General features: G+C 56.4%; 1 protein-coding gene across 1 annotated transcript; it reads left to right on the top strand.

The window, feature by feature from the left end:
• The first annotated feature begins 6,500 nt into the window (after positions 1-6,500).
• Positions 6,501-21,781, top strand: CACNG8 (calcium voltage-gated channel auxiliary subunit gamma 8). Its single transcript, XM_081275136.1, has 4 exons — positions 6,501-6,701; positions 16,243-16,326; positions 17,443-17,583; positions 18,902-21,781. Exons 1-4 carry the CDS (start codon positions 6,524-6,526, stop codon positions 19,654-19,656), a joined length of 1,158 nt encoding a protein of 385 aa, XP_081131262.1. The 5' UTR covers positions 6,501-6,523; the 3' UTR covers positions 19,657-21,781.
• The last annotated feature ends 2,540 nt before the right edge of the window (positions 21,782-24,321 follow it).

Below are 24,321 nucleotides of genomic sequence, written 5' to 3'. Positions count from 1 at the left end.
TCAGACCTCTCTGATTCCTAGACTCTCTTTTAAGACATCACCAGATTAAGTCTGGCCCACCAGACAGTCCTTTCTGATCAGCTTAGTGTCAGCTGTAACTGAATCATGGATATGATGTCATCCCATCCTTTTCAGAGCCCTTTCCCACACTCACGAGGAGTGGATTCTACACACGTGTACCTGAGGGTAGGCATCTGCCTCCCCTGGTGGAGGTGAGGATGGAGGACCTTCTCAAGGGTAGGGGCCTGGCCAACTTAGTTGTCTGAATGCACATCTCCAGTCCCTGGGCAAGACCCACAGGGAGGCCATGGCACAGGTGAATTCATGAGCAAACACAGGGGCACGGTCTAAGGGAGCCAGTGATCTGCAGCTTCCCTGAGGTGCCTCTGAAGCATCCTCCCTGAGCTGTGCGGGAGTGCTGGAAAGGGTGAACACTCGACCCCCGATTCCACCCCTAGGCACAGGCCTAAGAGACGCAAAAACACATCCACAAGGAAATGTCTACTCGAATGTACACAGCAGCATGATTCATACCACCCCAACATGGAGGCAATCCTGTGGCCTGTGATAGACAAATGGATAAAGTGTGGTAAGTCCATGCTGTGGAATATTACTCAGGCATGAAGCAGAACAAAGCCCTGGCACATGCTGCAACATGTGAATCTAGAGGACTGGGCTGAACGAAAGAAGCCGTGTGACTTTGCCTCTGAGAAATGCCCAGAACAGGGAACTCTGTAGAGAGAAAGTGCGCTGATTGCCTGGGGCTGGAGGAGATTGTGGGTGATGGCTGAGGGGTGACTGGCATTTCTGTGAGCTAATGAGATTGTCCTAAAGTTGATTTAAGTTGATGGTAGCACACCTCTGCAACTAACAGGCATCAAGTGACCCAGTGCAAGTGAGCGGGTGGCACAGCATGCAAATCTCTCAACAAAGCCCCTAGGAGAAAGAAGTCCCAGATATCAGTAGTGCTGAGGTTGAGGAGCCCTGGCTTGTAAGGTCATCTGATGCCCTGACTGTGACGTGCACTGACACTACTTCAAGCTACGGCACATGCCAGCCTCTCTCAGCCTCAGTTTACACATCTTCAAAACAGGGGCCAATAACAGAACCCTAACCCTTTGAGGTCCGGGCTGATGCCTGCAAGCTTCGGAGTGTATAATGGTAACCACTCAATCAACTGGTATTGGCTGCCACCTTGTTTCCTAATGGAGTCTTCTCCCTGGCAGAAGAGCGGATGAGTAAATTCCAGGTCCCTTCCTTCAGGGACTGTTTTTCTTTGCTTCTAAGCCAGTGGTGTCTGAATGCTTCTTGAAACTCCCATCCTTCTCAGGGCACAGTGAGAATCAAGTGAACTCAGCTAAAGAAATACCAGTGGGTGCGGGAGCCACTGGGTACTGACAGACATGGAAGAGGCCAGCGGTACAGACACTGAGCAGAGCACCAAGAGGAGCACAGGCCAGCCCCAGGAGGTGGGTGGAGCTAAAGGGCTTCACAACTCACCTCTTGCTGGCCACCCCTGCCCCAGTTACTCCCTGTGAAGAGGCTGCTTGGTCCCGGGCTCTGCCTCTTATTAATTTCCTGGGTGAGCGATCACACATGGGGACCTCAGTTTGCTCATCTATGACATGGGAGTATGGCTGCCCACCGTGCAGCAAGGACTCTGTCACAATTCCACCAGAGACCCGAGCCGCAGGTTGCCCAGCTGAAGGTGAAGACGGCCTTACGTTTTTTATGACATTTGCTTGGGGAGCAGTCCTGGGAAACCTGCTTACCTAGGGACGCCCTCCTCCTCAGAGTGCTCCACTAACTGGAGGCAGCTGGTCCCCTCTGCCCCTCTGTAGCTGGGAACAACTGAGTTTAGGCGACGGCGAGTGCTCTGTCCAAGGTCACACAGTGGCGAAGGGACATCCCTGAGATTCAGACCAAGACCAAACTTTCTGACTGCCCTCCTGTCCCAGCCCTGTTCGTGGCTAGTTCCTGGGTGGACACATGCATCCTTCTGGAAACCCTTGGCGGGGCAGCTCTCAGCCGGGCCCACAGGAAAGAGTGTTTCCACAGCTTGTCGCAGGCCACTTTCCTCCCCAGCCACAGCCCATGTTGGGGGGACTCTAACTGTACCCCTTCCTCCCCATCCATCAGTAGGGGGTGCAAGGAAAAAGAATTGTTGGTGAAAGTCAAAATGCTCTCTATCCTTACGGATTCAATCGGATTTGAGTCTTGGCAGGATCTTTGCCCTGGCTACTTGGGGAAGGAGGTGGAAAGACCCTGAAAAGTTGAGCTTTTCCTTGGATTTGGGGAAAGGGGAGCTTTCCTGGGGTCCTTTTTAAAAGGCCCTCCCCTCATTTCCGGCCGCGGCAGCCAGCCTTGGCTGGGCGCCTGGATCCTGTTGCCATGACGACAGGAAGAGGCGGTGGCGGCGGCAAGCGATGCTGAGAGATGGAGGCTAGTGGGGGTGGGGGTGGTGGCTTTGAAATGGGGGTGGGGGTAGGGTTCAGGGGCGGGGGACGCGAGGGGGGAGGGGCAGGTACCCTGCGTCTCTGGCCCCCTCAGTGCCTCTAAGCGGACCCCTCTCCTTTATTTTTCTCGGGCTCCTTGTGGTGTTCCCCCAGTCTCTGCCTGTCTCTGGGTCTCTGGGTCTCTCTCCAGTCTCAGTCTCTCTCCATCTGTCTCTCTTTCTGGGTCTCTCTTTCCTTCTGCACCTGGCTTTCTGTCTTCAGGCACCTTCTGTCACCCAGAGCCCTCTCCCCTAATTTTCTCTCCTTATTTACTCTCTCTTCCTGTCAGTCACCCTCTCTCCACCAAGACCTTGCCCCCTCCCCGCTTCTCCCCCTCCCCCTTTCCATTGCTTCCCCTCTTCCCAGTTCTCCCCGATCCTCTCAGTCCCTCTGTCTGTCTCTCCCATCTGTCCCTCCTTCCTCCTCTCTGGATGACTCTGTCCCTGGTCCTCCTTCCCTTCTGTTACTCAGTTCCCGACCCCCCCTCCTCCCCCTTACCCCAGCCCTCCCCCACTCTGTTCCTCTCTCCGGGTCTCCGTCCCTGTCCCCTTCTCTCCCCGGGTATTTCTCTCTGTGTGTGTCTCTCCAACTTCCTTCTGTTACCAGTCTCTGCCTCCCCCAAATTCCTCCCTCCCCCATCCCTGTTTCCCCGTCTCCGAGTCTCTCTTGCCGTCTCTCCTGTCTCGCTGTCTCTCTCCCTCCCTCCCCAGCTCTCACTCCCTTCTTCCCCAGCTCGCTTCTGCCACCCAGACCCTGCCCCCCATCCTCTCCCTTCCCCCATCCATCTCCTCTCGGAGGCTCCCCATCCCTCAGCAGCTCCCCTCCCCCTCCCTCCCTCCCTCCTCCCTCCCTCTCCCGTCCTCCAGCTCCGCACTTTACCCAGCGACACGAGAACCAAATTGTCTCCTCACCTTTTTTTTTTTTTAATCCAGACCCTCACTCCCGGGGGGGCCCAGACTCAGAGCTGCCCCAGCTCCCCCTCCGCCTCCGCACCCCCATTCCTCTTACGCCTCCTCATTTCACCCCCACCAGGTCGGACGCCTGGGTCCCTCACTGCTGGGGGAGGGGGAAGCTGGGAGAATTGGGAGCCAAAAGGGCTTTTCTGGGGGGGTGTCGGCGGGGGGGCTGGACATCCCTGCCCAGTGCATCGGAGAGTTGACCTATCGATCACAGAGGTGAGACCATCTTCTTATTAATCGGAGGTGGGTGGATGTAGAATTCAGGCTCTCTGACCCCCCTGATTCTGGAGAAAGGAGCCGGCCCGCAGGAGAGAGGACAGTGACCCCCTCCTATCCGGAAGCTTTAGAATTGGAGGGTCCCCTGTTCCTTCCTCCTTTGCAGCCACGGGCAGATGGAGTCAATGAAGAGTCCCTAAAGCCAAACAGATTGTCCCCCAAATTGGCAAAATGAAAAGATCCTCAAATCTTTATTGATGGAGAAATTCCCTCCTTTCCCTCCTCATCCCTTCCTCTCTGTCCCAGGTGGCAGGGGCCCAGCAGTGGGGAGGCACATCCTGGGGTCACAGGCTCACCCAGTGGAAGCAGAGATTAGTCAGGACAGCAGAGCTGGCTGCGCTGGGGGCCAGGGGCTCCGAGAGGGAGAAGAGGCCGAGAGGCAGGAGAGGGGCTGGCTCTGGCGAGAAAAGAGAGGAAGGGGCCAAGACCGAGCACCAGGACAGAGGCTAGGGACACCACGTCCAGCGTGCCCAGGGCCCAGGAGGGGGCTGTGTGGGCAGGCGGGAGTTGCAGTGGGGGAGGGAACACATGTGTGGGGCACTAGGCCCCGTTGCTATGGAGACGCCCCCCTAGACAACCTTTCTCAGCAGTCCCTCCTGGGAGGACCCGGGTCTGGGGCCAGCTGATGGGGGGCGGAGAGCCAGAGGAAACTGGGAGGCCAAGGTCACCCTGCAGGGGGACCTAGGTTTGGGGGTTTATTTCCCCTCCTGTAAGGCTGCCGGGCTCCTTACTCTAGGGGGACTTGAGGAAGAAGTCTAGGAAAGTGGTGGAAACAGCTAAAGGACACATGGCCGGGGGGAGTGGGTATGGTGGCGTCAGGAGGCTAGGGTATGGTGGCATGGTGGTGGGGAGCTGTGAGAGAGAGAAGTGAATGGACAGTGGGGGGGCAGAGTGGGCAATTGTTCCCAGTTGAAAAGAGAGTTGTAGTCTTGCGGATCACATTTTTCTGAGGGTGCAGTGGATTAGAGGATCTTTTTAAGTCTGGAAGAAGTTGGGGGCTTCTCTGTAAGGTCCTGCACATGTGAAATGGCCGTGGGGGATGATGTGGGGGTGTTCCCAAGAAAGACAGTCCATGGGGGCAGAGGAGAGGGTCTCCCTTTTGGCGGAGATGCTAGGAGCTAAAGAGGGTGAAGCTAGCAGACCAGAGTGAGGGGACTGTTCGTGGTGTAAGAGAAGTTGGGAGGGCGCTTCCTTAAACCTGAAAGAGAGCAGGGTTCCAAGGAGTTGGGAGACCCAGAGCGAGCGAGGGATCCTCTGTGATGCAGATGGTGAGGTTCTGATGGGGGCTGAGGGCATGGGCCATGGTGCAGGGACAGAGGACCAGGGCCAGTGCATGCAGGGGTTAATTTTGGATAGCGGTGGTGCACAGGTCAGGTATTGGGACTTTCCTGAATGGAGAGAAACTGGGGTTTGGAGGAAGCAGGTGTTGTGGGCAGAGACGCTCTGGAGCTCCAGGTGGGGGGTGGTCATAACGGAGGAGAATGTGATGGTTATGAGTTAATCTAAGTTGTAGAGGCAGCAGGGCCAGATTTGGAAGACTTTGATAAGCAAAGGAGAGAGTGGGGAGCTCTCTTGGAGTCAAAGACAGGACTGGGGAGACATGGGGTCGTCAGAGGGGATGTGACTGCCAGGGAGGCATTCTCCTAAACCGGGGGTCTAACCTAGCCTGCACGTTCCACTTCCCCAGGGAGTTTTAAAAAATCTAGATGTTTGGCGGCTTCAGGCCAATTAAGAGGAATTTCCCAGGTGGGACCCAGATATTAGAATTTTTAAAAGTCCCCTGGAAAGGTGTGTTGGAGGCTGCAAACCTGTGTCCTGAGGCACAGGGGCTGGGAAGGGAAGGGGAGTGAGTGGTAGTGGTCCGGTTATCCTGGCTTGTGCAAATAATGAGGGTCACTTGGGAAAGTTGCTTTTTTTGTTGTTTGTTTGTTTTTTAAGCTGAGGTGGGATTGAACAATATTTTTCCTAAGTAGAGGAAATTGTAGCAGTAATGTCAGGCTTATGGAGGGTATTTCTCCAAAGAAGAGGTGGAAGTGGAGGGACTGGGGATTCCCAAATTGTGGAGATACTTTAGGCAAAGCCAGGGTCAGGGGGGCATTTTCCGAGGCCTCCCAGCCATTGCAGAGGTGGGACCCGCAGGGAAGAGAAGATCTGTACAGAGAAGGCCATGGGGAAGGTGGGGGGTCTTGACAGAAAGGAGGAGGGTCAGGCCTTCCTTGGGAGGAGGAGGCAGTGGAGCCCGGGTTGGGTGGCTTCCAAGCTGGAGGACAGTGGCCCGCAGAGAGCAGCTCTCCGGGTATAAAACCTGGCTGGGGGATCTCTCCCAGTGACTCGTGGACTTTGGGGGGCAGGGGACAATACTTGAGGAGGGTTTCCTTTCCAGGGATGGGGACTAGGGTGGAAGGAGTTTCTTCAAGGGGGCACAGTCTTTCCCCGGCGGGCGCGGGGGAGGGCTGGGAGAACCTCGGTGCCATCTAATCCCTTCTCTCACCCTGCCCTCCCCAGCCGGAGACCATGGCCCTGCCCTGACCCCTGCCCCGCCGCAGCCTCCTGCTCGCCGCCCCCGCCCCGCCCTGCCGGTTCCCGGCCCCCCCGCTTCTGCCTGCGCTGTGACCCCCCCCAGCCGCCGGCACGGCCCCGCCCCCGCTGCCCCGGTGGTGGCCCACGGCCCCCCGGCTGCCCGTGGTCAAACTGGAGTCGCTGAAGCGCTGGAACGAAGAGAGGGGCCTCTGGTGCGAGAAAGGCGTGCAGGTGCTGCTGACCACGGTGGGGGCCTTCGCGGCCTTCGGGCTCATGACCATCGCCATCAGCACCGACTACTGGCTGTACACGCGCGCGCTCATCTGCAACACCACCAACCTCACGGCCGGCGACGACGGCCCCCAGCACCGCGGGGGCGGCGGCGCCTCGGAGAAGAAGGACCCCGGGGGCCTCACGCACTCGGGCCTCTGGAGGATCTGCTGCCTGGAAGGTAGGGTGCGGGAGGGCCTGCCGGCCGCCACCGCGCCAGCCCTGCGCTGGCGCCCCGTCGGGCCTCCGGAGCGTCCCTCTCGGTCCCTGCTCCGCCCCACTCCACCCATTCTGCTGCCGCACCGGCCCAGCTGAGCTCCTAGGCCTCGGCCCGCCTGCCCTCGCCTCTCTGCACGTTGGTGCCCCCTTCCCCGGGGGAGCCCCTTAGCTCATCTTTCATTCATTCTGTCCCCCCCTTCCCCGCTCCCAGCACCCCTCCCGCCGCCCTCCCTCTCCCGCACTCGCTGGGACCTCAACCCTCCTCTCTTTCCTCCCGCCCTTAGTTTGACCCTTTTTCTCCTCTAACCCGCCCCATCCCATCTGCCCCTGGCCTCCTGCATCCTCCCCCTTCAACGCTCCTACCCCTCCGCATCCACGCCCCTTCCTCCACCCGGCTTGGCCTCCTCTTGGAACTTCTGCTTTACCTGGAATGGAGGTGTGACTCGGGGCTCCTCCTCTTCTCCCCCTGCCACCCTCCTCCTGCAGGTCTGTCTTCCATCTGCAGCCCCAACGACTTCTCCAGACTCCCAGGGTGTCCTTTCCTCCTTTCCCTTCATCTTCCCTCCCCTGTGCCTTCTACTTCTTCCTCTGCACATTCCTCCACTCCTCCTCCTCCTCTCCTTCCAGCTACTACTACCACCACCACTATCTCGTCTTCTCTTTGTGGCACTGAGGATGGAACCCGGAGCCGCACTATGCCAGGCAATCACTCCACCCCTGAGCTGCATCCCTGACACTCTTCATTTTATTTTGAGATGGTCTCACTAAGTTGCCCAGGCTGGCCTTGAACTTGTAATCCTGCCTCAGTCTCCTGAGTCACTAGGATCGCAGGCATGCAGAGCTGGATTCCTCATTTCTAGACTGTACAGTTTCTCTCTCCTGACCTTGGTCCTCCTCAGATCCCCATCTTGATTCTTTTCCTCTGGGCTCCTCTCTTTCCCCTGCTAGGTCCCCGTGCTCCTCTGGGCTCCTCTCTTTCCCCTTGCTAGGTCCCCGTGCTCCTCTGTGCTCCTCTCTTTCCCTTGCTAGGTCCCCGTGCTCCTCTGGGCTCCTCTCTTTCTCCTTGCTAGGTCCCCGTGCTCCTCTGGGCTCCTCTCTTTCCCCTACTAGGTCCCCGTGCTCCTCTGGGCTCCTCTCTTTCCCCTTGCTAGGTCCCCGTGCTCCCCTGGGCTCCTCTCTTTCCCCTTGCTAGGTCTCAGTGCTCCTCTGGGCTCCTCTCTTTCCCCTTGCTAGGTCTCCGTGCTCCCCTGGGCTCCTCTCTTTCTCCTTGCTAGGTCCCCGTGCTCCTCTGAGCTCCTCTCTTTCCCCTTGCTAGGTCCCCGTGCTCCTCTGGGCTCCTCTCTTTCCCCTTGCTAGGTCCCCGTGCTCCCCTGGGCTCCTCTCTTTCCCCTTGCTAGGTCCCCGTGCTCCTCTGTGCTCCTCTCTTTCCCCTTGCTAGGTCCCCGTGCTCCTCTGGGCTCCTCTCTTTCTCCTTGCTAGGTCCCCGTGCTCCTCTGTGCTCCTCTCTTTCCCCTTGCTAGGTCCCCGTGCTCCTCTGTGCTCCTCTCTTTCCCCTTGCTAGGTCCCCGTGCTCCCCTGGGCTCCTCTCTTTCCCCTTGCTAGGTCTCAGTGCTCCTCTGGGCTCCTCTCTTTCCCCTGCTAGGTCCCCTTGCTCCTCTGGGCTCCTCTCTTTCCCCTGCTAGGTCCCCTTGCTCCTCTGGGCTCCTCTCTTTCCCCTTGCTAGGTCCCCATGCTCCTCTGGGCTCCTCTCTTTCCCCTTGCTAGGTCTCCGTGCTCCTCTGTGCTCCTCTCTTTCCCCTTGCTAGGTCTCCGTGCTCCCCTATGCTCCTCTCTTTCCCCTACTAGGTCCCCGTGCTCCTCTGGGCTCCTCTCTTTCCCCTTGCTAGGTCTCCGTGCTCCTCTGGGCTCCTCTCTTTCCCCTACTAGTTCCCCGTGCTCCTCTGGGCTCCTCTCTTCCCCTTGCTAGGTCCCCGTGCTCCTCTGGGCTCCTCTCTTTCTCCTTGCTAGGTCCCCGTGCTCCTCTGGGCTCCTCTCTTTCCCCTTGCTAGGTCCCCGTGCTCCTCTGGGCTCCTCTCTTCCCCTTGCTAGGTCTCCGTGCTCCTCTGGGCTCCTCTCTTTCCCCTACTAGGTCTCCGTGCTCCTCTGTGCTCCTCTCTTTCCCCTTGCTAGGTCCCCGTGCTCCTCTGAGCTCCTCTCTTTCCCCTTGCTAGGTCTCCGTGCTCCTCTGGGCTCCTCTCTTTCCCCTACTAGGTCCCCGTGCTCCTCTGTGATCCTCTCTTTCCCCTTGCTAGGTCTCCGTGCTCCTCTGGGCTCCTCTCTTTCCCCTAGTAGGTCTCCGTGCTCCTCTGTTGTCCTCTCTTTCCCCTTGCTAGGTCCCCGTGCTCCTCTGGGCTCCTCTCTTTCCCCTACTAGGTCTCCGTGCTCCTCTGTGCTCCTCTCTTTCCCCTTGCTAGGTCCCCGTGCTCCTCTGAGCTCCTCTCTTTCCCCTTGCTAGGTCTCCGTGCTCCTCTGGGCTCCTCTCTTTCCCCTTTCTAGGTCCCCGTGCTCCTCTGTGATCCTCTCTTTCCCCTTGCTAGGTCTCCGTGCTCCTCTGGGCTCCTCTCTTTCCCCTACTAGGTCTCCGTGCTCCTCTGTTGTCCTCTCTTTCCCCTTGCTAGGTCCCCGTGCTCCTCTGGGCTCCTCTCTTTCCCCTACTAGGTCTCCGTGCTCCTCTGTGATCCTCTCTTTCCCCTTGCTAGGTCTCCGTGCTCCTCTGTGATCCTCTCTTTCCCCTACTAGGTCTCATGCTCCTCTGAGGCTTCTGTAGTCTTCCTCCCCAGTTTATCTCTCTCCTGCTCTCAGCATCTGTATTTCCTTCGTACGTACCATGGGGTTGCTGGGCTGGGAAGCACGCATCCTCCCTGTGCACCTGTCCCCTGTGTGGCCTCTCTCTCTGCCTCTCTGAGCCTCAGAGTCCAGGTCTGCAAATGAAGGGATAGGACCAGCAGCCCCACAGTGCCCTTCTGCCACCACAAGATTGAAATCCCTCTAATTTTCTTATTTGCCACTCTCTTTTCTTCTGTCCCTTTCTCCTGTTCTGCTAAGCACATACTTACCACAAGCCAGAAATTCTGTTCTCCCTTACCCCTATGAGGTAGACGCCATCTTCCTGTCAGGGATCAGGAAACTGAGGCTCAGAGACATTAAGCCACTTGCCAAACGTTACCCAGCTATGAAACAAGTGGGCTTTGCAGATGTGCTCACTGGCATCTGGAGTGTCTGGAACAAAATCTGAAATTTGAATCAGTCGCCAACAATTAAAAATAGGGAGACCACACATTGAAGACCCATTACTCCAGAGGCCTCGGAAGACCTGGCAGGGTGGGCTGCGTGGCACTGACTGTGACTGAGCAGCAGGTGCCTTTGCAGATCAGGCATGGCCTCTCCACCTCTCCTCAGTGGCCTCCACTCCCTCTTGCCTCACGGGGACCTAGTCTCTCCTTGTCACTGTGGTCAGGATGTTTGAGCTCATGTCCACTCCCAGGTCAGGCACCAGGCACAGAGCCAGGTGTGGGGCTTGCACAGCAGAACCCGGGACAATCTGTACAAAGATTAAGAGCATCGTCCACTCACCCAACAACCAATTTTTATTGGCTTGATACTGGGTCAGGTTCTGTTCTTGATTCTGGGGCAGCAGAGGGGAAAAGACAAAAATTCCTGTCCTTAATTACCTTGTGTTCTAGAGAGTGACAGATAACATGGAGGTAAATAAATAAAGCATTTAGAGTGTCATAGAGAACCGAGTGCTAAGGAGGAGCAGGAGCGGGGGGCAGGTGTGTGTGGGGAGGAAGCCTAGCACCAGGGACATGGGTGTGCCCAGGGAGCTGGTGCCCTGTGTGTGGAAGCCTGCAGGCGTTGCAGAGCCCCTGGGTGGGAGTGAGCCTGTGTGCCTGGCTGCCAGGGAGGGTTCAGCATGGTTGGGGCAGAGTGAGGGAAGGGGGAAAGCAGGAGGAATCACAGGCAAAGAGGTAACAGTGTCCTGATCTCAGGTTCCTGTGCATCCCTCAGAGGACCTTGCTTTAACTCTCGAGTTGGGAGCCATCGAAGATTCTTGAGCAGAGAAGGCACAGGAACCTACTTGGATTTTACCAGAAGGGCTCTTGCTGCAGGGTGGAGAAATGACTAAGGGGAAGGCAAAAGGGGAAACAGGAGGTGGCTCATCCCCAGTGGGAACTGTGGCTGAGGAGTGGCTTGAATTCCTAGTACATTCCAGGGCTTCCGTGGGCAGGGGTTGCCACGGTCACTGCTGTGGGGCGTGAGGGAAGAAGGGCCTGCGTCTCAGGCCGATTCCCCACTGTGGGCCGGAGCACGCTGGGCACCACGCGACACTGAGCAGCCTCCCTGGCCTCCCCACTGCATGTCCAAGGCCCCCTCCCCAGTGTGTTGATCAAAACTGTAAATCGTCCCTAGATGTTGGGTTAAAATCGGCCCCTCGCCATGCCCAGGCTCTGGCCGGAGCACCTAAGGACAAGGACAGCAGGTGTCTTGTTTCATTTCCTGATTAAGGAGGGACCTCGAGGCTCAGGTTTTATCATGTTAAAATTAAGATACCCTCTAAGAGTCAGCACCTAGGACAGAGGGCCGCGCATCGAGAGACCACAGGGGAGTTATTTTAGGCTCTGTGGACGTGCAGTCTCTGTCACAACTGTGCCCAAAGATAACCGGAGACTAGGTGAGTGTGTCCGCCCCAATCAAAGTCCCTTTATGGACACTGCAATGTGCACTGCATGTCATTTCCCCATGTCATGGGATCTTCGTCTGTCACGGGCCGCATATCACTTACAGATTGTCAAACCCCTTCTCAGCCGCCTTTGTCACAGGGCTTCAATCTGCTGCCCCTCCTCGGGGCTGTTGGCCAGCGGGTGCCTGAGGCTGGAGTCAGGGAAGAGGTTAGGCTGGAGGTGGGAATAGGAGGGTCATCACTGTAGCTGCAGGAGAGGTCACCTGGAGAAGGAGCCGGCTCAGAGATGGACTCGTTAGTTGAAGGGTCAAAACATGAGGGAGGGGAGAAGCAAGCCGAGGAGGTGTGAGCAAAACCAGGTAAGTAGGTATCCCCCCGCCAGCCAGGCTAGAAGTGTCGAGGACGGGTAGGTGAAGGCTGACTTTGTTGTCACTGTAACTGTCAATCATTCATCGTGGAATGCTATAATAACCCTGCCAAGTAGCTACTGTTAACTGGAAGAGAAAGCAAGGGCTCAGAGAAGTGCAGTGCTTTGCCCAAGGTCACACAGCTCATGCCCCTTGGGGTCTGGATTGGAATCCAGGTCTATTCTGTTTCCCAGAACAAGCAACACATGCCCCAGCAGGAACCCAGCCCAGCAGGAAGCCAGGAGACGACGAGAAACTAGACCTCTGAACACACTTCCCCTGGGGATTTGGGGTTCAGTCCTCATCTCCCCAGTGGAAAGTAGTATGAGACATAAGCTCTTGGACAAGACAAACGGACCTACCTTTGTCTGCTGTAGGCAGCTGTGTGACCTTGAGCCATGTATTTAACCTTTCTGACCTTGGGCCATGTGTTTAACTACTTCTTTTCTTTCCTTCCCTTTTCCCTCTCTCTTTCTCTCACTGGGGATGAAACCCAGAGGCATTTTAGCACTGAGCCACATCCCCAGCCCTTTTTTAATTTTTTATTTCAAATCAGGGTCTCGCTAAGTTGCATAGGGCCTCACTAAGTTCTTGAGACTGGCCTCAAACTTGGCCTCTTGCCTCAGCCTGGGATGACGGGTGTGTATCACCCACTGGGCTGTATTTAGCCTTTCTGTGCTTCATTTGTCACTGGGGAGGTAGGATGGCAGGAGCCCCTGCTGCCCCAGGTCAGAGAGGCAGTGGAAGAGATCCTGTGAGTGCCACTTTACAGGCTGGTAGGTGCTGGGAGGGCTGGATTATGGGGTTGGCATTTTGTTGTCTCTGCTGTTTTCTTCATAGTATTACTAGGCATTCAGGCAACTGAGCCCTGGGTCCTTCCTCCTAGTCACCCAGGCCAGACAGAAATGTAACAACGGCCACATATTTTCAAATATCTAGTAGTGACATTAAAACAAATAAAACTAAATAGGTGAACTTGATAGTTTAACCCAGCATGGCCCGAATGTCATTTGAACATGTAATCTATACATAAAAAAATGACTCGTGAAGTATCGCACATGCTCTCTCCACATGCAGCCTGGAGCCCGGGTGTTCCCTGCACGCAGGTGGCGGTGGCCACCTGTAGGGCTGGTGGTCATACCAGCGGCTCTGTCAGTGGGTCCTCCAGAGTCTAGGCTCCCCCCCTCGGTTCTGCTCAGGACCCAGGAGGCCGGACCCACCCAACCCAACCTCCCTCCCTCACGCGTGCTGAGCGTGGCTACGCACTATCTCACCAAGAGGGTCCTCTGGTTGGTCAGAGCAGGAAGCCGCGGGACCCCTTAACCCACGCTTCCCAGCCCCACCTCCGTGTGGGCCAGCCAGCAGACAGAGGCCTGTGCTGTAACCACCACGCCATCTCAGGGACATTTGGGTTCCTAAAGCAACACAGCTGGGAAGCCACAACTCTGAGGCTGAGTGTGGAGGACTTGCCCCCAGAGCCCGGGGAGCCGCCGTGGTCTATGGTCCACACAGGCCCAGCTCGGAAACCAGGGCTGCTCGACTTCCTCCAGGAGTGTCCGCTGGAGACAGGCTAACTTCTAGAGCTGTCTTGCCTCAGTTTCCCCAAATGTGAAGCAAGGATCCCGCCGCTGTCTTCCTCCTGGGGCTTGTCCTAAGTAACGAGTGACATGTGGCTCCTGCCCCAAGCTGCCTGGTAGCCACCGGGGCTAGGTGCTACGCAGCACTGTGTCCTGTGCATGGTTTCAGGCCCATCTCATGTAAGTATGGGTGCTTTGAGAGAAGGACTGTGATTCCACCCAAGAAAGAGGGGAACTGGAGCTCACAGTCTCACCTGTGACCCCAAGGATGGGTCAGAGTTTACACCAGGGAGGGAGTGTACGTCCATTCACCTTCTCTTTTTAAAGTTGGGGTACAATATGCATGACCTAAATTTACCATCTTAATAATTTTCAGTAATGTTAAGTACATTCACATTGTACAACCAATCTCCAGAAGTGTTTTCTTCTGCAAAACTGAAACTCAATCCATTCCCCCCACCCTCCAACTACCATCTACTGTCGGTCTTGATGAATCGGATGCCGGAAGCTCCAGGTGCCTCATATAATCATGCAGAATCTGTCTCTCTGTTACTGGCTTGATTCACATAGCACAACGTCCTCAAGATTCATCGGCGTTATGGTGTGTTTCATACCCCCTTCCTTGGAAAGGCAGAGTGATATTCCACGGCGTGTATACATCACATTTTGTTTGTCTTATCCATTCATCTGTCAATGGACGTTTGAGTCTTTTCCACTTTTTGGCTATCTGATAATGCTGCAATGAAAATGGGGTGTAAATATCCCTTTGAGTTCTTGCTTAGTTCTTCAGGGTGTACCCAGGGTGGAACTGCTGGGTCATTTGGTAATTCTGTTTCAACTTTTGAGGAACCTCTGTACCAACAGCTCACAAAGGTCCCCATTTCTCCACATCTTTGCCAGCACTTATAATTTTATTTTCTGCCTTTTAAAATAGCAGCCTTCCCACTGGGTATAAAATGGTATCTCCTTGTGGTTTGGATTGAATTTCTCTAATGTATAGTGATGTGGAGTGTTTTTTTCTGCTTCTTGGCCCATTCAATCATTCTTTTCATTAAAAACAGTTATTGAGCACTTACTATGTGCTAGGTATTGTCCTGGATGCTGTGAACACAGTGGTGAACAGCCCAGATGCTTACGGCCCAGAGGTGTGTGTGTGTGAGTTCTGTTTCCTCCACCCATCAGTCCTGGGCTAATGAGCCATGCAGTGCCCAGGTTTCTATGTCTGGACAATGGCTGCAAAACATCAGTTACCTCTCCTGGTCTAGACCAAATCCTCACATCAACCTGGACACAGGTCCCATTTTCTGCTTTTTATGGGTGAGGGAACAGAAAGTTGGCCTATGTATTGCAACAAGGTAGAAGGTGTAACAGGAGTGGAGTCAGGCTTCCTGATAAAGCAGTAGGACTGTGTGACACCAACATGTTTCATGGAATCTTTTTTTTTTTTTCTTCTCTTTTTTTTTAATTCCTAGGTACTGGGAATGGAACCCGGGGCTTGGGCTACGCTAGGCAAGTGCTCTAGCACTGAACTACGCTCCCAGCCCTCAGGGGCTCTTATGTACCTATCAAGTTAATCCACCTAGGAAGCACTTAGCAAATGTTCATTTTTATTGGTATTACTGCCGTGTCCTCCTTCTTACCAATTCTTCTCTTTACCCCCATTTCTTTGGCTCTTCTTTGCCTGTATTGGTCTGCCTTTACTCTCCACTTCTGCTCTCCTTCTATTCTGTCCATCATTCACTCATTCATCCGTCTAGTGTTCTTCTAGGTGTCTGGGTACCAGGCAATGCTAGGGACAAGGAATCTGACTCCAGGCCCTTCCCCTTCAGGAACTCCCAGCTTGAGTAGGATGATTGTAAATCAACCCAAGCACATCCTAAAGGGGGCAGCCAGGGAGCTGTTGTACCCAAGAGGAGGCCACTGGCCCAACTTGTGTGTGCACGCACGCACGCTCGTGCATGTAGGGAATGCTTTTTAAAGGAGCTGCAGGGTAAGTACATCAGCAGAGAATGTGAACAGAATGTTCCCTGGCCTGGAGGTTGGAGGGAGCTTGGAGAGTTGAGGAATCTAAATTTACTTATACTTTTTTTTTTTCTTCAGCTATGTGCTAGAGGTTGTAAAACAGACAGTGTCTCCAAAGAAGTCAGATAGGTTTCCAGAGGGTGTGAGGATGAGGATCCGAGGAGAGGACACTGGGAGGAAGGAAGAGGAGAGCCTGCAGTACCCCTAGGGCCATCCTACACTCCCTCCTCAGCCACTCCATCTCTGGAGGTTCCAGATTCTGCTAGACTGGGAATCCCTCCCTCTCTTTACAGGATGAAGAAACCAAACTCCCACGACCCACTGGGCTGCTCCCTCCTGCAACTGGACTTCGCAGGGTCTCAGGGGAAGTCCAGTCCTTGTTTTCCCACGCATTTTCAGACTTCTTAACAAGTTGAGGGTTACAAGGGCGGCTTGACAAAGTTGAGACCAACACCCTTTTCCTTAGAGGGGAAAGAGAAAGCCAGACAGGTTGAGTGTCTTAGCCCAGGTTACAGGGCAGACGTCCTGGAGCCTGTAGTCCGTGCTTGGAAAGATATTAGCCTTTGGGTGTTTTTTTGTTTCCTTTTTAACAGGTGGGGAAACAGACCAGAGAGGTTGAAAGTTGTCCCGATACCGACACCGGCTCAGGGCCAGGACTTCTGTCTCACCATCAGACCAGAGAGAAGGGGTCTGGGGAAGGGGGGGGCTTTCTCCCTGTGGGCCGCCCCGCCCCGAACTCTGAAGTTCCCACCCCCACCACCCCCGTCCCTTCTCCAGGGCTGAAAAGAGGCGTCTGCGTGAAGATCAACCATTTTCCGGAGGACACGGACTACGACCACGACAGCGCGGAGTATCTGCTCCGTACGTGGGGTCCGGGACAGCCGGGGGGAGGGGGCTGCCGGGCCGGCGCTGGGATCACACGCCTAGGTTAGCTTCCCAGCCGATCCGCGTCCAGACGCTCAGATCCCCTGGCTCCCCATTGGCTTAGTGATGGGTCCCCGCCCCCTCCTCTCACCTCGGGGCGGGCCGAGGGGGGATCTCGGCTGCTGATTGGCCGCCCGGTTCTCTTGGGTACTCGAGGCAGCTGTGCACTATGACTGGCTGTCGACTCTCGGGCTGGGATTGGCCGCCGCGCCCGGGCAGTGGACCAATCCGCGGCAGGGACGGGCCACTCCAGGAGCGGGCTGGGGAAGCCTGGGCTGCGATTGGTAGTCACCCCGAGAACGCGGCAAAGCTTGGGTTACGATTGGCTGCAGCCTCAGCCGGGCTCTGAAATCGCAAAGTCTGGTTGCCTGGGGTTTTAGAGGTGGATGGAAAGGACTGCAGAGAGATAGAGGGAGAAAGACAGATGGGGGGAGAGAGATGGATGGGGTGGGGAAGAGGAGAGGCCAGGGAAGGAAGAGGGGAGAGGGCAGCTAGGAAGAGGGGAGGGAGAGCGGGCGACCCAGAAAGGTTGAATGAAGCCAGGCAGAAGTCGGGGGGGCGGGGCGTGGTGCTGGAGAAACTCAGAAAGAGATGACGCCTGGCAGAAAAGGGAGGAGGAGGGAGGGGAGGGAAGGGGTGTAGACAAGTATGAAGACATTTGAAAGATCTGGAGAAAGGGAAGATTCGTAGAAGGGAACACCAAGAAAGAAAAAAGATATGGGAGAGGAACAATGGAGAAGCTGAGAGAAGAATAGAGAGGGAGAGTGATTTAGAGAAAGAGGAAAACAATACGACAGGAGAGGAAAAACATAGGCCAAGGAAAAAAGAAAAGGACGAACAGACAAATATATGGAGAAATTTTAAAAAACAGGCGGGAGAATAGATGAAAGAAAAAAGAAAGGATTACAGGCAGAGAGGCAGAATTAGAGAACTAGATCCAGAAAGAAACAGTGGCGAAGGCAGGCAGGAGGCGCCGCGGGCCGGGGAGCGCAGGCGGCCCGTCTGACCGCCCTCGCTCCCTTCCTCCCTCCTTTCCTTTCTTCCTCCCCGCAGGAGTTGTCCGGGCTTCCAGCATCTTCCCCATCCTGAGCGCCATCCTGCTGCTGCTCGGGGGCGTGTGCGTGGCGGCCTCCCGTGTCTACAAGTCCAAGAGGAACATCATTCTGGGAGCCGGGATCCTGTTCGTGGCAGCAGGTGAGAGGCAGAGGGAAGGGGCGGCGGGCTGGAGCGGTCCCCGCGAGCGCGCGCGCGAGTGTGTGCGCGGGTCTGCCTGCAAAACGACCCTACCCCGAGCGCCCCCTGGAGCCCGAAGCCTTTCTAGGCTCTTCCCAAGCTCCATCGCCTCCCGCTGGGTAAGGTAGGTGTATTCTTCTTGGGCACAGACCAGTGTCTGGAGCGTAACCGAGTTTACTGGGAGCTTAGGTTCCAAAGCCCGCCGTTCTGGAGGCGGAAGGGGAGGAGCTTTGGAAAGGGGGTGGGACCTTGAGATGGGCTTGAGATATTAGGGTTAGAGGGGCGGGGCTGGCCACCGAAGGGAGGGGCCAGAAGAGGGAAAAACGGGATTTGCTTGAGGATGGTGAGCAGCCTGCTTAGTAGATTAGCCAAGAAGGGGGTGGTTCTGAGTAACCGTGTAGAGATGAAGGCTGAAGGGGCTAGGCCAGTAAAACAGGGTGGAGGAGGGGCTAAAAACATTGGGCGGTGCTTGGGAAATTCAAAATGGGAGGGATTATGCCATTAAGGGCATTATAGGAGTAAGACCCTCCTTCCCCTTTCTACTCTGCAAGAGTAGAGCTGAGAAATTCCAGGGGCAGAGTCGTTTGAAGGGGTAGGATAAGGAGAAGAGGGAGGATTTAGCATATTTAAAGAGCAGGGTATGCATGGGGTTGGGTCTAAATCTGCAAGGGAAGATCTGGAGGATCTGAAATTTGGAGCTAGTTAGGCCTGAGAGGGGTGTGGAGCTTTGCCTAGACCCACAGTGGGCGGGGTTTGACAAACTGGAGGCGGGACCTAGAGTTGAAAGGGAACCTGATTTATCAAATTTTAAAACATCAGGGGAGCGCCTGGAGTAAATACCCAGGCTGGAGAGTGTAGATCAGCAGTAGACAGGACCTAGAGAGATCACATCGTTTTATTCAAAGGGCAGACGGCGGAGACTGAGTTTATAAATTAAATCAACCAAGAAAGGACCTGGAAACCCAGGCTGTGACCGTCTCATCAAGAATAGTGTTTGGATCATCAGAACAGTGCAGCAGGAGCTTGGGCTAGCAGGGGCGGAGTCTAGGCCACCGAGTGGAGCTTAGACCATCCAGAGTCCTGTCTGTCCCATTCCATGTGGAGGGGTGGGGGTTTGGAGCCTAGGTCCTGAGTCGAGGTTCTCCCGATGGGGCGGGGCCTAACTCCCTGGGTGGAGCTTAACCCTCGCGGGGCGTGGCCTGGACTGCGGGGCGGGGCAGGGAGGGGCGGGCCCGGGCCCTGGTGGCCTGGAGGCTCCCCTCTAACTGTCCCCGCCCAGGCCTGAGCAACATCATCGGAGTGATCGTGTACATCTCTGCCAACGCGGGCGAGCCGGGCCCGAAGCGGGATGAGGAGAAGAAGAACCACTACTCGTACGGCTGGTCCTTCTACTTCGGCGGGCTGTCCTTCATCCTGGCCGAGGTGATCGGCGTGCTGGCCGTCAACATCTACATCGAGCGCAGCCGCGAGGCGCACTGCCAGTCTCGCTCGGACCTGCTCAAGGCCGGCGGGGGCGCGGGCGGCAGTGGCGGGAGCGGCCCCTCGGCCATCCTCCGTCTGCCCAGTTACCGCTTCCGCTACCGCCGCCGCTCCCGCTCCAGCTCCCGCTCCAGCGAGCCGTCGCCGTCGCGGGACGCGTCTCCCGGCGGCCCGGGCGGCCCGGGCTTCGCCTCCACGGACATCTCCATGTACACGCTCAGCCGCGACCCGTCCAAGGGCAGCGTGGCCGCGGGGTTGGCGGGGGCCGGCGGCGGCGGCGGCGGCGCGGGCGCGTACAGCGGCGCGGCCGGGGGCGCCGGAGGCGGCGGCGGGGCGGGCGCCGAGCGGGACCGCGGGGGTGCGCCCGGCTTCCTCACGCTGCACAACGCCTTCCCCAAGGAGGCGGGCGGCGGCGTCACGGTCACGGTCACCGGGCCGCCCGCCGCGCCCGCGCCCGCGCCGCCCGCGCCCGCCGCCCCCGCCCCCGGGACCCTGGCCAAGGAGGCCGCCGCCTCCAACACCAACACGCTCAACAGGAAAACCACGCCCGTGTAGGGGCGCGCGGGGAGCGGGGCGTGTCCGGGGCGCGTGCGCGGGCGCGCGTGCAACGAGGCTGCCGGGTCTGGGCGCCTCGCTCTTCCCCGAGAGCGCGCTGGAGACTGCGTGGCCTTCCCCCTGCGCCCCTCCCCGGCCCCGGGCGTCGGGGAGCCCCCTCACCCGCCAAAGGGACCCCAGGGGAGGGGTGAAGCAGGGAGAGGGCTCTGCTGAGGGAGCGTCGTGTTTTATTTTTTTGTGGGATTTAGGGGGCGGGGGTAGGGCCGTGGTGTTTTTTGCAGTTTTGAGATGTTTTCTTTTTAATGTTTTGCTGTGTGCATGTGGGGGCGGGGCGGGGGGGAAGGGAGGGAGGGACTCCCAGCCCAGCCCAACTCCTGGAGAGGGGCCCATAGCACACGAGTTACACCTACATACTATATATAAGCTCTACATAAAGGGAGAGGTCAAGAGAAGGGACTCAGAAAGGCAAGTGACTAGAGATGGACGCAGGTGTTCGTTCACTTTTCCATTCATCTTTCCACAAGGGCTTATTACGCACCTGCTGTGTGGCAGGTGCTGACACACAGGAAGGCACTGGGGAAGGGGCATAAAGGCAGGCGCAGAGAGTTATTCATTCATTACTGGCAATGTGTGTGCTTAACTGCCAGGCATTGTGCTGAATGCTGAGCATACAGAGGGAGGAAAACAGTCAGGGTCCCGGACATCTTCAGAGTTGCATCTTGCACATGAGACAGACATTAATCCGAGAATTATGTACACATACAAGAGATTACAGTTAGGAGGCAGGAGAAACCCGAGATCCTCCAAAATGCTCTGTGAGGGAGGGGGCTAACCCAGTTTTAAGTTTTAGTAGACACTGAAAGGATGACAAGGAGACAGCCCAATGGAGCTGGGGCCATGTGTCCCAGGAAGAGAACAGCATATGCCAAGGCCCTAGGGCAGAAAGGAGCTTGCACAGTATGCTGAAGTGTAGTGAGCCGGGTGGACAGAGGAGCCTGGAGACAGGACCCGATTGTGCAGGGACTTGTAGGTTGGGTTTTATTCATAGGGGGCTGTGGATGGCTTTAAGCAGGAGCACAGCATGAATGGTGCATAAAGGAAAGGCAGGAGCCTAGCCGAGTCCGGAGCAGAGGCAACTAAAATACCGCATCACACAGTCACTGGTCCTCCAACCCCGGGCTGGTGGCAGAGAGGATGCAGTCACATGCTGCAGCACAGGCATGGTGTCGTGTGCAGGAGAATCAGACAGCAACCCAGGTTTCACTATTTTCTCCAGCCGCTGGCATTCGGGTGCATGTGCTCTGGTCCCAGGCAGGAAGTTAGGGACCCCAGAGGTACAACAAACCCCTCACTCTTCCCCAGGAGCTGAGCACTGTCAGGAAGCACAGCCCAGGCAGGGAAGCGAGCGTGGTGACTGGGACCACGATGGGCCCCATGGAACACGGAGGACAGGGTGGCCAGGTGTGGGCAGGGAAGACTCCCTGGAATGTGATACCCAGTCTGGGTCTTCAAAGAAGCACGTGTCTCCTAGGTGATGAAGGGGACCAGGAAGGCTTTCTGGGCAAGAACAGCTGGGGCAGAAGCCCAGGGAAGAGGAGCAGCGTGATGTTTTGGGAAAAGTGCTGACGCCTCTGGGATGCTGAAGTCCAGGGTCGAGGAAGAGGTCAGGCCGGGAGGTACCTATAAGCCAGGGTCTAACAGTGCCTGAGTCGCAGACCAGCCGGAGGCTTCCTAAGGGCAGTGGAGAGGATGACAGTTGAGGGGGGTAAAGGAAGTGGGTGTGCCGAGGAAGGGATGGAGTTGAAGGTCACGGAGATGGCAGGGTGCTTCATTTCCCTTCATTTGCTCAGCAAGTATTTCCTGTGATGCTGGGTGTAGGGAACTTCCCATCCCGTCCTGTGCTGGGGGGGGGGGGGCTCCCAGTCTGGTGGGGAGAGAGACAGGGCTCAGCTGCACAAGGCAGGACCTGGTTAGTGAGGTACCATGAGGTCAGGGTGACCTTGGGAATAGGAGACATCAGAAGTGGGACCGAGGAGGGAGGGGATCAGAGTGGGCATTAGAAATTTGCTTTGGGGCCTGTGTGGAAGAGTTAGAAATGGGGGCAGGGGAGGCTGGAGTGGGCGAGCCTGGGAGGAATTCTGTGATGGTGGTTTCAGGAAGGAGATGCTGGAAAATGTAGAGAGGACACGAGTCAGTTAGACTAGATAGGACTTAGTCTGATGTATGGAGAGAAGAGGGGCGGGGAGGTGAGGAGAGGGCCAGGGAGAGGTGCATTCAAGGGGACGACTGATGCGGAGGACAGAACTGGCTAGGGGATGATGGATTCTGCAATCCAAAGGCCAAACAGCAAGAAAGGTGGAGGGTGGGCCGCAGGAAGAGTGAGATGGGTGGGCCGCAGGAAGAATGAGATGGGGGGCCACAGGAAGAGTGAGATGGGGGGCCGCAGGAAGAATGAGATGGGGGGGCCACCGGAAGAGTGAGATGGGGGGCCGCAGGAAGAGTGGGCCACAGGAAGAGTGAGATGGGGGGCCACAGGAAGAGTGAGATGGGGGGCCACAGGAAGAGTGAGATGGGGGGGCCACAGGAAGAGTGAGATGGGGGGGTGCAGAAGAGACCCAAAACAGGTGAGTCCTAGAGATGGGAAAGGCGAAGACTTAGGAGATTCTGAGAGGGAGAAACTGAAAACAAGATGCGAAAGCCTTCACAGTATTGGAGAATTGCCGAGCGCTGACCTGTTCAAGCCCAGTCTAGGCCCACAGGGTATGGTGGTGAGCTGACAAGGGCCTGCTCTCGGGCTCCCAGGAGGCACATGCAGTACACACTGAAGACTGCTTGAGAAGTGAAGCAGGATGACAGATCAGGGCGACTAGATAAGCTGCGTCAAGAGGTCATGACTGCCAAGTAATGTTTGAACAGAAATGTGCATTCTGAGAGGGCAGGGGAGGAGAGAAGGGCTCGGGACAGGAACCCTGGCCACCAAAGGTGGCAGAAGAAGCCTGAGTAAAACCAGACTTCCAAGGAGGCCTTTGTGAGCAGAATAAACAAGGGCTAGTTGACTGGGTTAAGAAGTCCCAAGTGCAGAGGGCAGCTCAGGCCTTGTAGCCTGGGAAGGAATTTGAACTTTATTCTGGGTTTGATGAGAAGCCTTGGGGAGCTCTGAGCACAGGCATGCTGGGATCATATTTTTGTTTAAACAAAACAATAACAGAATTGTGGTGTTGTGCTGGGAATAGACTTGGGGGGGTCAAAAGCAGAAGCAGGGGTTGGGATTTTGGAGGTGATGCCTACAGTGGTGGCAAGCCGGCTGTACAGGGAGGTAATGAAGCCCAGGGAAGGGGAGAGAGGATTCTCCGGTGGGTGCTGCGGCCAGGAAGGGGGAGGCAGGGTTTGGTGGTAGGAATCCAGGGTTGTCATAGGGATGTGTCAGGTGGGGATGCCTTTGGGAAGTCCAAGTCCGAGTATGGAGCAACCAGTTGGAGACATCAGATAGGAGTGGTTAAAAGATCGTGGCTGGAAATACAAGTCTTGGAAACGTCAGCAGATGGAGGCATGGAAAGCCACAGAATGGGATGGTAACTTAGCAGCTGCGTGCAGGTAGAGTGACCCTGGCAAGAGTCTTGGGGGGACATCTACACTGGGGGAGAAGAGCAGGTAGCAAACGGAGCCAAAAAGGAGTGACCGGAGGCTGGCAGGAAGCAGGAGAGTCCTTGAGGGCCTAAGCACAAGCATTTCAAGAGGAGGAGGAGGGGGCTGGGGTTTGGCTCCGTGGTGGAGCGCTTGCCTGGTATATGGAAGGCTCTGGGTTTGGTTCTCAGCACTGCAAATAAATACATAAAATAAAGGTCCATCTACAATTGAAAAACATACATATGTATATGGAGGAGGAGGGGCCAGCTGTGCGGAAGCTGCTGCGGAATCGGAGGAGATCTGGAAGCAAGTGACCAGTAGGTTTGCTGAGTGATCCTGGCTGATGATCTGGACAGAGCTCACTTCAGCTCAGAGGCAGGGACAGAAGCCCTTACTGGGGAAGAGGGAAAGGGAATAGAGGCAATTAAAATGACCCAGACAAGCAGAGGAAGACGGGAAAAGGCACCCTGAAATCAGAGAGCTATTACAGCAGGCAGGAGTGAGAACAATGGGGTAACCCCGGCCAGTGGGAGAGTTCAGGGGTGGTGAACAGAGTCCGGAGGACCCCAGCCAGGCCTCTTCTGTCCTTTGCTGCTGCTCATGAAGGGTCTGGGACTCTCTGGAGCCTGGGAAGATCCAGCAAGGCAAAGGGAAAGAAGAGGTTTCCTTTATTTTCTGAAACGAAAGTCCGTTCAGACTCCCTGTTGCCAGAACCTGTGATCAAAGAGCTGTGTGTGCCCCTGAGGGAGAAAGGCAGCAGAATACAGAGGGTGGTGTGCTCTGCTGGGGGAAGCAGGTACCTTCCCAGCTCCAGGGGGGTGTCCTCGAGGCCGGTGCTTCCTCATCGCAGTTCACTGGCCAGTCCTCGGCTCACTTGTTCATTCACATCACCTACCACACCTTATAAGGGTGCCTGTGTAGCTGGCCATGAGCTGGGTGGTGTAGAGGTTGCCCCTGACCCCTGACCCAGTCTGGTGGGAGAGCCAGACACCTAAGCAGACAGTCGCATCCCAGGGCATTGGGGGCTCCAAGGGAAGA

This window comes from Spermophilus citellus, assembly GCF_964194105.1.
Source record: "Spermophilus citellus genome assembly, chromosome: 18".
In the NCBI taxonomy this organism is placed as follows: domain Eukaryota; kingdom Metazoa; phylum Chordata; class Mammalia; order Rodentia; family Sciuridae; genus Spermophilus; species Spermophilus citellus.
The sequence above is the reverse complement of the archived record's forward strand: the minus strand, read 5'-3'. Positions and strand labels throughout refer to the sequence as shown.

Excerpts from the sequence above, each read along its gene's own strand:
- CACNG8 (XM_081275136.1), top strand. The coding sequence starts at position 6,524 with ATGACCATCGCCATCAGCACCGACTACTGGCTGTACACGCGCGCGCTC. Across the intron at positions 6,702-16,242 it reads GAGGATCTGCTGCCTGGAAG|GGCTGAAAAGAGGCGTCTGC; the intron begins GTAGGGTGCGGG and ends TCCCTTCTCCAG. Across the intron at positions 17,584-18,901 it reads GATCCTGTTCGTGGCAGCAG|GCCTGAGCAACATCATCGGA; the intron begins GTGAGAGGCAGA and ends GTCCCCGCCCAG.